The sequence below is a fragment of the Amblyraja radiata genome, chromosome 9, assembly GCF_010909765.2.
Source record: "Amblyraja radiata isolate CabotCenter1 chromosome 9, sAmbRad1.1.pri, whole genome shotgun sequence".
In the NCBI taxonomy this organism is placed as follows: domain Eukaryota; kingdom Metazoa; phylum Chordata; class Chondrichthyes; order Rajiformes; family Rajidae; genus Amblyraja; species Amblyraja radiata.
Genome location: NC_045964.1, coordinates 64,425,344 through 64,440,534, shown reverse-complemented (window position 1 = coordinate 64,440,534; position 15,191 = coordinate 64,425,344). Strand labels below are relative to the sequence as shown.

Genomic DNA, 15,191 nt, shown 5'->3' with positions numbered 1-15,191 from the left:
ATGCAGGAAGATTGTTCCCGATGTTGGGGAAGTCCAGAACAAGGGGTCACAGTTTAAGGATAAGGGGGGAATCTTTTAGGACCGAGATGAGTAAATCATTTTTCACACAGAGAAACGTAGAAACATAGAAAATAGGTGCAGGAGTAGGTTATTCGGCCCTTCGAGCTTACACCGCCATTCAATATGATCATGGCAGATCATCCAACTCAGTATCCCGTACCTGCCTTCTCTCCATACCCCCTGATCCCTCTAGCCACAAGGGCCACATCTAACTCCCTCTTAAATATAGCCAATGAACTGGCCTCAACTACCTTCTGTGGCAGAGAGTTCCAGAGATTCACCATTCTCTGCGTCAAAAATGTTTTTCTCATCTCGGTTCTAAAGGATTTCCCCTCTATCCTTAAGCTGTGACCAATTGTCCTGGACTTCCCCAACATCGGGAACATTCTTCCTGCATCTAGCCTGTCCAATCCCTTAAGAATTTTGTAAGTTTCTATAAGATCCCCCCTCAATCTCCTAAATTCTAGCGAGTACAATCCATCCAGTCTTTCTTCATAAGAAAGTCCTGACATCCCAGGAATCAGTCTGGTGAACCTTCTCTGCACTCCCTCTATGGCAATAATGTCCTTTCTCAGATTTGGAGACCAAAACTGTATGCAATACTCCAGGTGTGGTCTCACCAAGACCCTGTACAACTGCAGCAGAACCTCCCTGCTCCTATATTCAAATCCTTTTGCTATGAATGGAGAGTGGTGAATCTCTGGAATTCTTTGCCACAGAAGGTAGTTGAGGCCAGTTCATTGGCTATATTTAAGAGGGAATTAGATGTGGCCCTTGTGGCTAAAGGGATCAGGGGGTATGGAGAGAAGGCAGGTACAGGATACTGAGTTGGATGATCAGCCATGATCATATTGAATGGCGGTGCAGGCTCGAAGGGCCGAATGGCCTACTCCTGCACCTATTTTCTATATTTCTGTGTTTCTATGTTTCACTTGGGTAGCTTACAACCCAGCGGTATAAATATTGATTTCTCCAACTTCAAGTTGAATTGAATTGAATACATTTTATTAGTCAAGTATGCATAATAATGAATAATAATAATGAATAACGAATAAGTTTATTGGCCAAGTATGTACGCATACAAAGAATTTGCCTTGGTGCTCTGCTCGCAAGTAACAACACGGCATACAGTAAACCATTAAGAATAAAACATTAAGAATAAAACATTATAGTTTAAACATATGTGAAACAAAATACCAGAGCAAAATGAGGCTGCAGACTTTTGTTTTTTGAGTAGAGCTACTTTTTATGTCTGGCTGTGGCGGCTTTGAGAGTTTGGAGTCACCTCCCAGAGGGAAGTACTTCAAAGAGTTTGTGGCCAGGGTGAGAGGGGTCAGAGATTATCTTACCTGCTCGCTTCCTGGCCCTTGCAGTGTACAGTTAGTCAATGGGGGGGGGGGGGGGGGGGGAAGGTTGCACCCAACAACCTTCTCAGCTGATCGGACGTTTCGCTGCAGCCTCCGGATGTCATGCTTGATGGCTGAGCCAAACCAGACCAGGATGGAGAAGGTGAGGACAGACTCTATGATGACAGTATAAAACTGGACCATCAATGCCTGTGGCAGGTAGACAAAAATGTTGGAGAAACTCAGCGGGTGAGGCAGCATCTATGAAGCGAAGGAAATAGGCAACATTTCGGGCCGAAACCCATCTTCAGACTGATGTGAGGGTGGAGGGGCAGGAAGAAGGAAGGAAGAGGAGGAGCCAGAGGGCTAGATGGAGAGCTGAGAAGGAGAGGAGACAGTAAGGACTACCTGAAATTAGAGAAGTCAATGTTCATACCGGTGGGGTACAAACTGCCCAAGCAAAATATGAGGTGCTGCTCCTCCAATTTCTAGTGGTCGACAGTAAGGATTAATTAGGTAGTCCTTAGGTGGAAATTAGAAATGCCTGTGGCAGATTGTGTTTTCTCAGCGGCTGCAGGAAGTACATCTTTTGTTGGGCCTTTTGAACTGTGGAGTCAATAGTGGCCACCCATTTAAGGTCCCTGGAGATGATAGTTCCAAGGAACTTAAATGACTTCACAGATGTGACTGTGGTGTTGTTGATGAGTGGGGGAAGGGGAGGGGGAGCTCTCCTAAAGTCCACAATCAATCCCACTGCCTTAAGAGCATTGAGCTCCAAGTTGTTGCAAATGGCACCAGGACGCCAGCTGTGTCATTTCCTATCTGTAGGCAGATTCCTCACCATCCTGGATCAGTCCAATCAGGACTGTCCAAGTAACCGTTGCTTTCCCGCTCATCGTCCCTCCTCCATCCTAGATCTCCGACTAGTTTCACTGTCCTCCTGATTAAATTTAACTGATTGTATGCCTTGTTGTCACCTTCCCTTCAGCTAACAATAAACCATTCTACATTTTCCTTGATCATCGTCCCCTTTGATCTGTGTTTTCACACCTTACCCTTCTATGTCTCCCTCTCTCCTGACTCTCAATCTGAAGAAGGGTCTCAACCCGAAACGTCACCCATTTTTTCTCGCCAGAGATGCTGCCTGTCCCGCTGAGTTACTCCAGCATTTTGTGTCTAGCTTCAGTGTTTATGCTTAGGGCTCTGATACACATATATTGCTCAAACATAATTACCTATGAGCTGATTGATTGCTATGCTTATTTCAGAGCATATAGCAGATGAGTTTTAAACGACATTCCCAGTGTTTCATCCCACCAATACTGATACTGGTTTCATTTACATATGGATATATTTTAGATATATTTAATTACTTACATTTAAAATTCCGAGTTATGTTATTGAGATTTAAACTGCTATCTCCAGATCAGTTATCCAGCCAATTATATACCAATCCTGAAAAGTAACCACTGTGTTATTTTATTTATGAACTTTCTGCATTTCCCACTTTCACTTTTCGCCCTTGGTGCTCCTTTCTCAGTTGAAGGGGTGTTTGGTGCTGGATAATAATTCCTTGGCAGCGGGCAATTTTGACTGACCAAGTGGCTGTTATTTTTCCTGTGTGTAGCTCCACTGATACAGGTGTCAAAGGTTATGGGGAGAAGGCAGGAGAATGGGGTTAGAAGAGAGAGATAGATCAGCCATGATTGAAAGGCGGAGTAGACGATACGCCGAATGCCCTAATTCTACTCCTATCCCTAATGATACTGGGGTTCTCTTATCATTCTCCTGCAAGGTATTTTCCATATGCAAACTTAGTTTTATGCTGAAGGATATCACAATCAAGCCAGAAACTAATACCACCTCAGCAAGCTGGCCTCATCTTTTGTTTTTCCTCAATGCCAACAGGATTAGCTCAGATCGGAGTTGAATTTAAAAGCTTTCTATTCCGAATGGCTTGCCGCTGGGCCGGGTAGTTTAGGCAACCGGGAAGTGTTGCATTTTGAAAGTAATTGCTTTTGTGAAGGATATAAGGTGCGGCACAGTGGCGCAGCGGTTGAGTTGCTGCCTCACAGCGCCAGAGACCCAGGTTCATTCCTGACTACGGGTGCTGTCTGTACGTCATTTGTACGTTCTCCCTGTGACCACGTTGGTTTCATCCCGGTGCTCCGGTTTCCTCACACACTCCAAAGACGTCAATTGGCTTTGGTAAAAATTGTAAATTGTCCCTAGTTTATAGGATAGTGCTGGTGTACGGTGGTGATCGCTAGTCGGCAGGGACTCAATGGGCCGAAGGGCCGTTTCCACGCTGTATCTCAAGTCTAAAGTTATGAAACAAGCTTTAAATTCCCTACACTGAATCACTTTATACCACTAGATGGCAATCATGTGCCATCAATACAAGTTACCAGTGTGAGGCAAAGGCAGCTGTCTGCTATCAGGCTTCTCCAGTCGATTGAGGATTTAAGAACTATACGTGCAAGATATGTCTAGACTGCAGACTTTTCTTTTCCTAAGGAAGTAGAGCATCAGCTTCCATGTGAAGTTCCACAAATCGCAATTTGTTTTGACACCGGACCCAATGTTTTACGTTACCTTTTGAAACAGTGAGAGCTCTTCAAATATTCACAAAAGTAACCCAGAACACATTCTTCCACTTCCTCCTTTTGAAGCATTTGAACAGTTCAGTCTGAGCATCACATTCAGCACAAACATTGTGAGCCAAAGGGCCTGTTCCTATGCTGTACTGTTCTGTGTTCTAAAAGTGAAGTATATATATCTATAACATTTTGTTAATGGTCTACCACTCTCCATTGTAGCTTAAACTGCTTTTTTCCCCGCCCCACCAACTACTTTCTGCATTTCTTTAGTCCAATTAGGTCTGTCTTCACACCTTTTAGATTTTCCCTGTTTATGTGTTGTCCTATCTTTGCAACTTGCAGCATCTCCATTTCTCACATGTCTATTTTAAAATCAGAGCTTTCCCACTGTGATCTTCTCAGCTGGAAATCTGGAAAGAGAGACGTACGACCCCTGAAAGACACAGACATTTTTGGCATTTGAGGCATTATGGGCCTGTCCCACTTATGCAACTTTCTTGGCGACTGCCGGCACCCGTCATAGGTCGCCGAAAATTTTCAACATGTTGAAAATCCAGCGGCGTGCAGAACAAGGTACGACTCTTTGGCGACCACTCATGACCATACAAGCTTCACCCCGCTACACGTCGGGTATGACGGGTACTGGCAGTCGCCGAAAAAGTCGCGTAAGTGGGACAGGCCCATTAGTCTAACTTTTTGCATGTTGCGAGCATTAAAAAAAAGTTGTTTTTTGTTTTCATTGAACTCTTGCACATCCTTCACCAGTTTTGTTTTGTTTTTTTGCAAACTGGCTTTTGAAGCTCCCATTTTAAAGTACATCTTGCAGCTGAAGAATGTATTAAAAACATTACTCTTCACAAATTGTCTTCAAATTTTAAATGATAAATTACTTAATTTTATTTATGCTGGGTATGTGAACCTGTCATTCTGTAATAACCCACCTCTCAATATGCTTTGATGTTAATCCTAATTGATAATGTCCCAGTTATTACTTTCACTATTAATCCTTATTGATAATGTTCCTGTCATTATGTTGACTATTAATCCAAATAATATCCATGTTATTACTTTGACTATTAATCCCAATTGATAATGCCCTGGCTATTACCAGCCATTAATCCTAACTGATACTGCTCCCATTATTACACACGTTAATATCTGAACTGTGAACAACATTGTGCGAGATCCTCTGGTATATCTCTTTAATTAGAGAAGCCCTGAGTTACTATCTACCTCATTGGAGACCCTCAGACTATCATTGATCTGACTTTACTGGACATTATCGTGCACTAAACGTTATTCACATTATTCCCTTTATCATGTATCTGTACACTGTGGATGGCTCAATTGTAATCATGTATTGTATTTCCGCTAACTAGTTAGCACGCAGCAAAAGCTTTTCACTGTACCTCAGTACACGCGACAATAATAAACTATACTGTTCACTTTTTTAATCAAGTGATAATGCTATTGTAATTTCTATTATTGATTTCTGACTTCCAGCTGTTGATGTGTGGGACTGGAAACATCAATGTTCCCGATTTCAAGACTCATGCTGTCATTGTTGGAGGGTCCTGGCATTTCCGAGAGAAGGTAAGTCTAGATAATAACGCAATGGGAATTTGCAGTGGCATGGTTGGCGCCGCTAAGACCTTCAGGTGTTATAAGAAAATGAAAATGTTATTGAGATATTTTCAATTATGCCACAATAAGCTATTAGCAGGTAGTGAAAACTTCATGTGTTGAATTAAGCAATCAAAAATAATTTTAGATTCATGTTGTTTAAGAAAGAACTGCAGATGCTGGAAAAATTTAAGGTAGACAAAAATGCTGGAGAAACTCAGCGGGTGAGGCAGCATCTATCAGAAGCTGAGTTTCTCCAGCATTTATGTCTACCTTAGATTCATGTTGAAGATGTTTATAACAACGTGCTTGCGTTGCGAAGTGTTAGTATACAAACAGCAATATACATTAGATTTAATATTAAATAAAGCTGGATTTAACTCACAATGATGCTTGTTTTGTCTAATAGTGATCATTATATGATCAAGTTCTATTTTTATGTTCACAAGAAGCCAGACTAGGCTGTACAGACACACAAGCTGTTATGTTGTCGGAGTCGTGCAATTATACGGCACGGAAACGGGGCCTTTGGCCCATGCTTACCAAGATGCCTACTTGAGCTAGTCCCATTTGCCTGCTATTGGCCTAGATACCTCTGATCCTTTTCTATCCAAATACCTTTTAAACATTGTTATTGAATATACTTCTATTACTTTTGCTGACAGCTCATTCCATATACTCACCATCCTTTGTGTAGTAGAAGTTGCCCCTCAGGTCTCTTAAATCTTTTCCCTCTCATCTTAGATCTGTGCCCTTCTAGTTTTAGATTCCCCATACCCTGGGAAAAAGACTGAACATTCACGTTAAACAATCCCCTTAAAATTCTATATATCTCTGAGGTCACCCCTCAGCCTCCAGGAAACAAAAGCCACAACCTACCCAGTTGCTCCTTTATACTTCTCAGAGCAGTGGGGAAGTAGCTGTTCTTGTGTCTGGATGACAGGGCTTTCAAGCTTCTGTATCTTCTCCCAGAAGAGGGAATCGCCAGGGTGGCATGCATCCCTGCTGATACTTTCAGCCTTATTCAATGCACCATGAAGATGGACTGGGTGGAAGGGAGTAACAAGCCTGTGATGGACTTGGCTGTGTTCACCGTGATTAAGCACAGAACAGCTGCCAACCAGGCTGAGATGCGTCAGAATACATTCTATAGTGTCTTTGTAGAAGATCAAGACAATCCTCATGGAATTGCCGAATCTTCTCACATACCTAAGAAAGTTAATCTACTGCGGTGCTTTCTTGACAACCACCACTGTGTTCAGTGACGAGGCTAGGGTGCTGGTGATATCGATGCCTAGGAACTTGAAGCTGTTGACCAGCTCTGTAACAGCTCTGTTGATGAACACGGGGTTGTGTTCGCCTTCCTGGTTCCTTGGGTCAACAACCAACTCGCCTTGCTAAGGGCTAAGTTGTCAATCTGACACCAATGTACAAGGTTCCTGATCTTCCTTTTATGATGCAACTTCCTCTCTGACCAAGCATGTTCGTGAATAGGTTTGATGCTTGGCATCAGGCACACAACCTATCAGGACATAGTTGCTTCAAGGAGCTGATTGTTGTTAGCAGACCTTATCCCGGTAAGTTAAGATCGAGTGGGAAGATTATATAGGTTAATGATTTGATGTTGGATCACCACAATTGAGTGGAAAGATCTTCCCAGTTTGATATTTAACCCACAAGAAATGTGATATTGATAAATTACAGCGAATAAGATTGACAAATCTTAAATTATATGTCTGCGTGTTTCTCTCCCTGTCCCTTCCTCTTCGCCCACTCCCACTCCCACCCCCACCCCACCTCCACCACAGGTAATGAAGTGGTTCTGGACAGTGGTGTCTAGTTTCACTCAAGAGGAACTTGCTCGGTTGTTGCAGTTCACAACGGGCTCTTCCCAGCTGCCGCCAGGAGGATTTGTGGCAATGTGCCCATCTTTCCAGATCATTGCAGCACCTACGCAGAGTTCCTTGCCCACAGCTCATACCTGGTGAGTGGGTCAGCACGAGGGATGCGCGCGTGTCTGTGGGTGGGTACTTGATATATTGTCTGCTGAAAATAGCAACATTTTTTTCCCCCTATTGGGACTCTCATCCCTAACCACATCCACAGGTAGTTAGAACACATGCAACAGGAAAGAGTTTGAAGTGAAATTGTAATTGTAATTAATTTATTAGCCAAGTCTGTAAACAAGGAATTTGATTTGCCAACAGTCATACAAAAAAGCAACAAGATACATAACCACGTAAAAATTGAACATAGACTTAAACAGTCACCACAACGTTGTGTGAGAATCCCCAGGGCACACAGCATAAGCAGAGACCCATAGCCATCAGTTCAATGTCCGGGCCACACACACACTCCTTCACCGTGATGCGACTAGAGTTGCACCGACTGCTGTCACTCTCTCTGCAGTCCCTGCCCGCCCGAACAGTCAGAAAGCCGTCCACACTCGCACCAGACTCCGGGATGTCCTCATGGAGCCATGTCCCTGCAAAATACCGAGATCACTGCACTCCCAGCATTCCCTCTGAGTCCTCACCAGTGCAGGCAGCACGTCCATCTTGTTTTTTCAGTGACCTCGCATTCCCCACTGTGATGGAAGGCAAATAACTTATACCTCTTTCAACCTTTTTTCCCGCTGTCGGGGCAAACAAAACTTCCGCAGTCGGGGCGATTGAAGCTCCCGCTGTCGGCGATCGGGGCAGTTGAAGCTCCTGCAGTTGGAGCTCCGGAAATCGATCTCTAACTAAGGGACCGCAGCTTCACGATGTTAAAGTCGCAGTGTGGACGGAGATACGATACGGAAAAAGTTGCATCTCTGTCAAAAGAAGAGATCAAAATGTTTCCCACAACCCCATCCCCCCCGCCCCCCCCCAAAAGCCCCACATAATACAAAAACTAACGATGCACTAAAACATACAAGTAAAAACAGACTAAAAACAAGGAAGGGACGAGACAGGCTGTTGTCAAGGCTGCCACTTTCAGCGCCACCCAGGGTGGTGGCATGGGATTAGTTTCCTTAGGGTGAAGCACTAGATGAACAAAATGAAGAGATTTGTTCCTCTCCATGAACTGGAGCATTTAAATAGAGGAGACTATGAGGAAAGAGAGAGGAGAGGATGGAATGACTAATGTGGGTGGCAACGAGAAGGAGAATGGAATGGACAGAAACAGGAGATAATGTATGGGCTGAGAGGGAAAAAGGGTGTTGTTGGAATAATATAAATTCTGTACAACCACCTAATTGAGAGTTGGTTATCCCCATCCCAATGTTTGAGTTTAGATTGGTGTCACGCGTGCTGAGTTACAGTGAAAAGTTTTTGTTGCATGCCAACGAGTCTGCGGAGGACATATATTTGTTTAGGGACCAGCAGCATTATATTGTCAGCACTGAGTAAATATATAATGACAATGGTGGAGAGAAAAAAAATAATCTACTGCAAATCGTTTTTGGACTGATCAATTTCTCTTTTAATGTGTATCTCCAGCTTTAACCAGTTGTGCCTTCCAACCTATGATTCATATGAAGAGCTGCATAAGATGTTAAAACTGGCCATTAATGAAGGCAGTGAAGGGTTTGGAATGCTGTAATTCTAAAGCTTTTTGGCACACGATGACCCATCTGGTGGCAGATAGCACAGGACCCAGGATCTGTCTGGTTATAGATCAAACATCCCGATGGTTTTCCCCTCTCTGCCATATGGACATAGATTGTGCTACAATTGCCTCTGTACTATTCTGACCTGACCCTTCAGACATTTGACAAGAATGTTTGAAAGATGCTGAGAAATCAGTATGCTGTTTTCCAAACAGCCCGGCAAGCAACTGGCGGACAAGTGCTCAGTTCCAACATAGAAACAAAACTTTCACAGAATGCTCCTTTGTTTATTTGATTCACCAATGGCTTAATATGGGAGAAGCTTGAAGAATCTGTCATCAGACTGGAAATTTGATGGAAATAAAAAAGAACACTCTGGTCATTGTAGCAAACAGCAGTCTCTGTCCACTGCCATTTTCTCCCTATGGCTGAAAAAGGGCTCAGACCTAGACTTTCTGTCTCAAGTTACTAACAATTCTAATAGCCTTGCAAGTTTATCCAACAGAAGCAAGCACTCGACTGTGAAGAAAACCACAAGTAACTCCAGATTCTGTGCCCTGCCTCCCAAATTATCCCATTGACGGAACCTTAGTTTAGTTTAGTGGAGCAAATGTAATGCGTGCTTGCAGATCCATGTCTGAGACCAGCACGCAGAGAATCGCCTAGCTTGGGCGCCGCCTTTCAACGAACTGTTGGCCTTTTATCTTTACGACTGAACTTTACAACCAACCTCACAAACTTCCAAGTCCTGCACATTTTCTGAGTTGTGTTTTGTTATCCAAATCAAGGTGGATGTCAGCCAAACACAGGGCCGTGATCAATTGTTTTGTTGTAAGAATTTATTCAAGTTTCCAGATGGAAATCTCAGAAGAAAAATGTCAAATGAGTCTGGTAATGAAGTGGAAGAGCAATGAGTTGATTAATAATCAAGAGGTTGAGATGCTGGAGTGGTACATTTCTTCAGCAGATTTTTGTAAATAGAATACTGCACATTAACTAAAATGTTTTTGTTTATCTCAAGACAGAAGATAAGCAAGCTTCCTTTCCCTTTATCATCAAATTTCTCATTAATATATCATATTCTCAAAGAGATTGCGTTAGGAACATTGTTATGAAGACCTCTTTAGAAATATGTAATTGTGTTATGTTGTTGAAATGCATGTTTTATCAAGTTGTCGTACATCACAGACAAATATGAGTGGGAAATCGGTCAATTATTGTGAGGTATAAGCAAATGTTTAAAAGCAGGTTTTCTGCACAACTGAAGACCAACTAGACTGCATGGGTCCAGTTTTTTTAATTACTGGGACATTGCAAAGTGAAAAGAAGGCAGAGTATCTTTACATTTAATATTTCAGTTTGAGACCAGATGCTGTACACATAACCAGCCAGATAGAACAGAAGGTGTTTTCAAAATAATGTTCCTTGTCGCTTATCAACATTTTTCTGTCTTCTACTCTGACGTCATACAATATACCAGGGAAAGGGAAGTACAACTATTGTGTGAGTGTGAGAAAGAATGTCCTCTTTCTCACACTCACAAAATAAAATGTTGACTCGCTGTCCTTCACATTCCTCCATCACACTGGGCCAAGTTTAGTATAAATCAGACATGTAGGCATGTAGCTGCAATAGTCAAGGCTGTACACATGACTGTAAAATGCACAATTGAGGAACAAATGTGAGAATTAGTTTGAATACAATTTATTTGTAACAAATAAATAAAGGCAGTTTTAAACTCGTTCACAATTGCCTTAGACATTAACAGATGATCTCGGAGTTACAAAAGTCAAAGATTCACTTGCTGAACATAGTAAGTCAACAAAGAAGAAATTTACATTTTCCAAAATTCTCACCCAAACGATGCAAATAATATTACTTTCAGTGAAACGTTATCAAGAGTGTATCTCTCTTTTCCCTTGCATCTTTTTTTCCTCTGTGTACATTTTATGATCTCTCTGTGGACCTCACATTCCCATTTCTTCGCTTTCTTGCGATTTCCCTTGTTCCCTGCCCGACACATATCTTCACTCGTGCGATCTTGATTTCTGTCTGACACTCGCCCTCAATCTCTCTCAATCTCTGTTTCGCTCTCATCCTTGCGTTTGTCTGCACTCCCTCTTACTACCGTGCTCCACTTTCAGCTCCCACTGTCACACGCTCCTGCCGTCTCACACTTTCCTTGTCCTTTGCCTCCTTGTGCTCCTCCTGCCCCACTGCTGCCCCAGCACTGGTGCTGATTTATGAACTGCTTCTTGCACTCTCAGACACTGGCTACCCAGCCCCCTTGCACTTCTCCTGACCCTTGCACCACTGCCCCCAGCATCAACATCAGCTCGCTCTGTCTCCCTCCTGGTTGGTTATATGGGTAATTGATTTCTGTAGCTCCTTGCTGTTGCTGGAAGAATTCATTATTTGTCAGAGATGCTGCCTGTCCCGTTAAGTTACTCCAGCATTTTGTGTCATCATTATTCTGTTGCTGGATTGTTGCTCGCTGGGATTTGGACACTGTTCCTTATCAGTTCACAATTGGAATCTCTCTGGTATTAAACTGGCCATATTTGTGAGTTGCTTTACAAATAGAGTTAATGCTTTTAAAAAAAATGAAAATTGCACTTTACAATGTGAGGAAACATATATTCCTTCCAAGATTTTTTTCCCCCTCTATACAGCTTGCTTCACAGTAAACCTTTTGGATTATTTTCAATAACCAGTGACCTTTAGAGAAATCTGGTTGGGACTCCTCCATTTGTGAGGGTTCCGCCATCCCAAGTGAAAACACCAGCAGTCTACAAGTCCATATGACATATTCCGATGAAGAATTCTAGTCAACCTGTGTAATTGTGAAAGTATGATAATCATTAGCCTGAATTTCAAATTCACTTCTCTCATCTCTTATCCCAAACCTAGAATTGGTGCCTTACAACAACTATTTCTGTGAGTTTGGAAATAATTCTGTTCTGCACCCTGGTGTCAAGTGTAATCGAATGAGAGGGGTGTTCTTTAACAGTGCATCCCAGATGAGGCGCAGCAGTGGTACAAAGTGGTTTTGGAGTATAAAGTATAGATCAATGCCAAAATGGATTCGAAAGAGAAAGTGAGGAGTTCTGTTTCCTCACTTAGGGAATCTGAACACTTTTTTTTTGTTTTGGCATCAGGTTGACTCCTGAACTTAGACTGTATGTACAATTGGATATACGTTTTGGACACAGATCTCAGAAGTGAACATTGCAAAGCTGTGAGGTCTTTGTCTTCCTGGAACTGAGGCAGAGGAATAGTTAAGCAAAGTAGCACAAATTTTTATGTGAAATACGCACTGACCTGGGGTTTCTTTAATCAAGATAGAAAATGTTGTGTTAAGAAGGGAAACTATGTATTCAATGCAAACACTGAGTAGAATTCTCACTTGTACGGGTCTACCCTGCTCATTTCAACCAGCGGAGTTTATCCACCGACTTTCTCCCCCAAAAATTGTGTATTTGTTTTCAATACAAAACTATTATTAGATAATCCACGTGCATCAGGAAAGCAGCCAAAAGTTTAACAATTAATAACCAGGTTATTAACATTGTTAAACTTTTTTACACTAATTTACCTTTTGATAAAATTACACAGGATTTAACAACAGTTACATACAACAAGAGGTTATATTAACAGTTGAGCGTTTTCACAAAATTTAAAATACTTTAGACTAGGAGACTAGTGGGTATATCATTGGTTTATAGATGCTATTCTACTATTTGAGATGTTTTGGGGTCTTAATTTTTAGCTTTGTCCATGAGGTGATTGTGAAGGAAACTATCAGAGGGAGAGAATTAAGACCAAAGGGATAAAATTGGGATAGAAGACAACGGAGGCGGAGAGAAACAAATATTCAGGCACCTTGACGCGTTGAACGGAGATGAGTTTCTAATATGGGGAGCTGAGTATTTTTGTAGGACAGGGTTCATAAAAGATTTTGCAGGAAACCTGAATGATGTTCTGAGTGACTTCATTGGAAAGGATGGTGTGACGTGGTGAGAGGCTTGCAGGAGTTAAGTTGTAGATAAGCGTTGCCTTTTCAGGTCTGTCATAACGTTGATACATTATGAATTTATCAACAGCAGTAGCGAAAAAAATAGCGGTAGCTATTTATCCATTAAAAGAGGAGTAATCACAGTGAAGAGTATACTTAACTTTTATTTCTATCTGGCAATTTAAAAGCATCAATTACATAGCACAATTTTTCAGTTACCGAGCAAATACACGTACTGCTAAGATAGAATTCATTGTTTCCAGATGAAATTCCCACACATTAGATAATAGCACAGTCGGGCTTTAAATGTCAGATTTGATAAAAATGGTGAATGTTGTTTTCTTCTAGCCTTTGATGTTAAAGAGAGTATCTTTCTGTGCTGTCAGCTATACAGTTCATTTTGAAAGTGCACAGAAACAGGTCGAGTTGTGATTTGCGACTATAATTTTATTTTGGGGCTTCAGCACCACCGTTCAAGTGAAAAATACCTATGTGAGGATCCCATTATTATACGTTAGGAAGAGAAATCCAAGAGTAGAAATAGAAATGAAAGTATTGGAAATGTGCTGCAGTTTTTAATAGGTTGAACAAATATATAAAGTGTCTGAATGGATATTTTGCAAATTTAAATATTAATCAGTTCATTTAAAAAAAATTCTGATAAAGACCCAAGTTTAAATCATTAATATACCTTTTCACTTCATGGGCATGTCGTGTCCTGTTATTCACTGTTTTTACTTAATAGTTCATGCCTTTTGTCAGTTGTTGGATTATTCCATGGGGTGTAGGAGTCTTCTGTTTAAATCCATCACATTCATTGCAGACACTGTTGGATGACAGGAATGTAAGGTTGTCAGCTGGCCAAGACTGGTCCCAATATCACTTGGCTGCTTAGAAACAGATTGAGACAAGTTTGTTTTGATTTTCAACACAGCCCCAGTTCTGCTGTAAATGGAACTTGCTTTAATAAAACTTAATTATTGCAGTGCTGAGCAGTGGCAAGTGGTCACACCCTGCCAGGGTTTCCCACCCTGTATCTTGGGAGCAATTTAATAACTGAAGGCATTGATGTTTATAGAAACTCATCTAATCCCATTCTAGTTCCCTTTTCTAATATCGGAGTTTATGTGCATCATCTTTGCTCATTCCAGAGCATTAATACAGTTGTGCTATACAGCATGATGTTGTCGATTTTATTAGCGGCGAGTAAAGGATTTGGTGATTTGCTGCAAAACCTACCATGATACCACCTACAAAACTCCAGTATTTACAGCTCCTCGCTTGTTAAGGAGGTAATTTTGGAGAATGTACAAAATAAACCGAGGAAAAAAGACTTTGCTCACAAAATGCACTGTACCGTGTATTGCCCCTGTTAGTATCTTGGTAAATGTTCTTACCAAGCCATTAGTAACTACATACCAGGATGATTTTAATATTGCAAAATTTCATCATGTTTGGTTGTGAACTGAATGTTATTTATTTATAAAAGACAGGTACAGGTAATTTTATATTCTGAGAACAATGCTTGATGGTATGGATATCCTTGATTTTTTTCTGAATATTTATACTGTTTATGATTAAAATGAGTGAATTAAACCATTTCTTCTTATTTTTGAAATTCAAACGAGTGACCGGACAAAATATTGAACATTCATGCAAAACTGTTTAAGACTTCAGAAGTTAGTCATAACATAATATTCAACTATTAATAAACTTTTTTGTCTCCAAGGCAGAGACTGGAGCCACTTGGCCCATTGAGTCCACACTGGCCAAATAAATGGAGTGACTTGGGTTACTCCCATTTCTCACATCTCAGTGACTAACCGTGTAGATTTTCAGCTCTTCAAGTGCAAATCCAGCCACATTTTGTAATGAGCAGTGTTTGAGACCAATGCTTCATTTTGGGCGAAATTCCATTTTGTCAGCTGAAGGAAAAGAGGGGAGTTGGTTCA

The 15,191-nt window shown here is 41.4% G+C and overlaps 1 protein-coding gene across 3 annotated transcripts in view; it reads left to right on the top strand.

Annotated features, from left to right (window-relative positions):
• Nucleotides 1-14,835, top strand: part of arel1 (apoptosis resistant E3 ubiquitin protein ligase 1) — a 70,269-nt gene extending 55,434 nt beyond the window's left edge. For 2 of the 3 annotated variants that reach the window (XM_033027653.1, XM_033027652.1), the window contains 3 exons: nucleotides 5,510-5,599; nucleotides 7,438-7,613; nucleotides 9,115-14,835. In XM_033027653.1, coding sequence (XP_032883544.1) covers nucleotides 5,510-5,599; nucleotides 7,438-7,613; nucleotides 9,115-9,217 — 369 coding nt within the window. In that variant the 3' untranslated portion in view covers nucleotides 9,218-14,835. The remainder of the gene's footprint in view (nucleotides 1-5,509; nucleotides 5,600-7,437; nucleotides 7,614-9,114) is intronic. The other variant, XR_004413148.1, reaches the window with a different exon arrangement.
• Nucleotides 14,836-15,191: the final 356 nt, after the last annotated feature.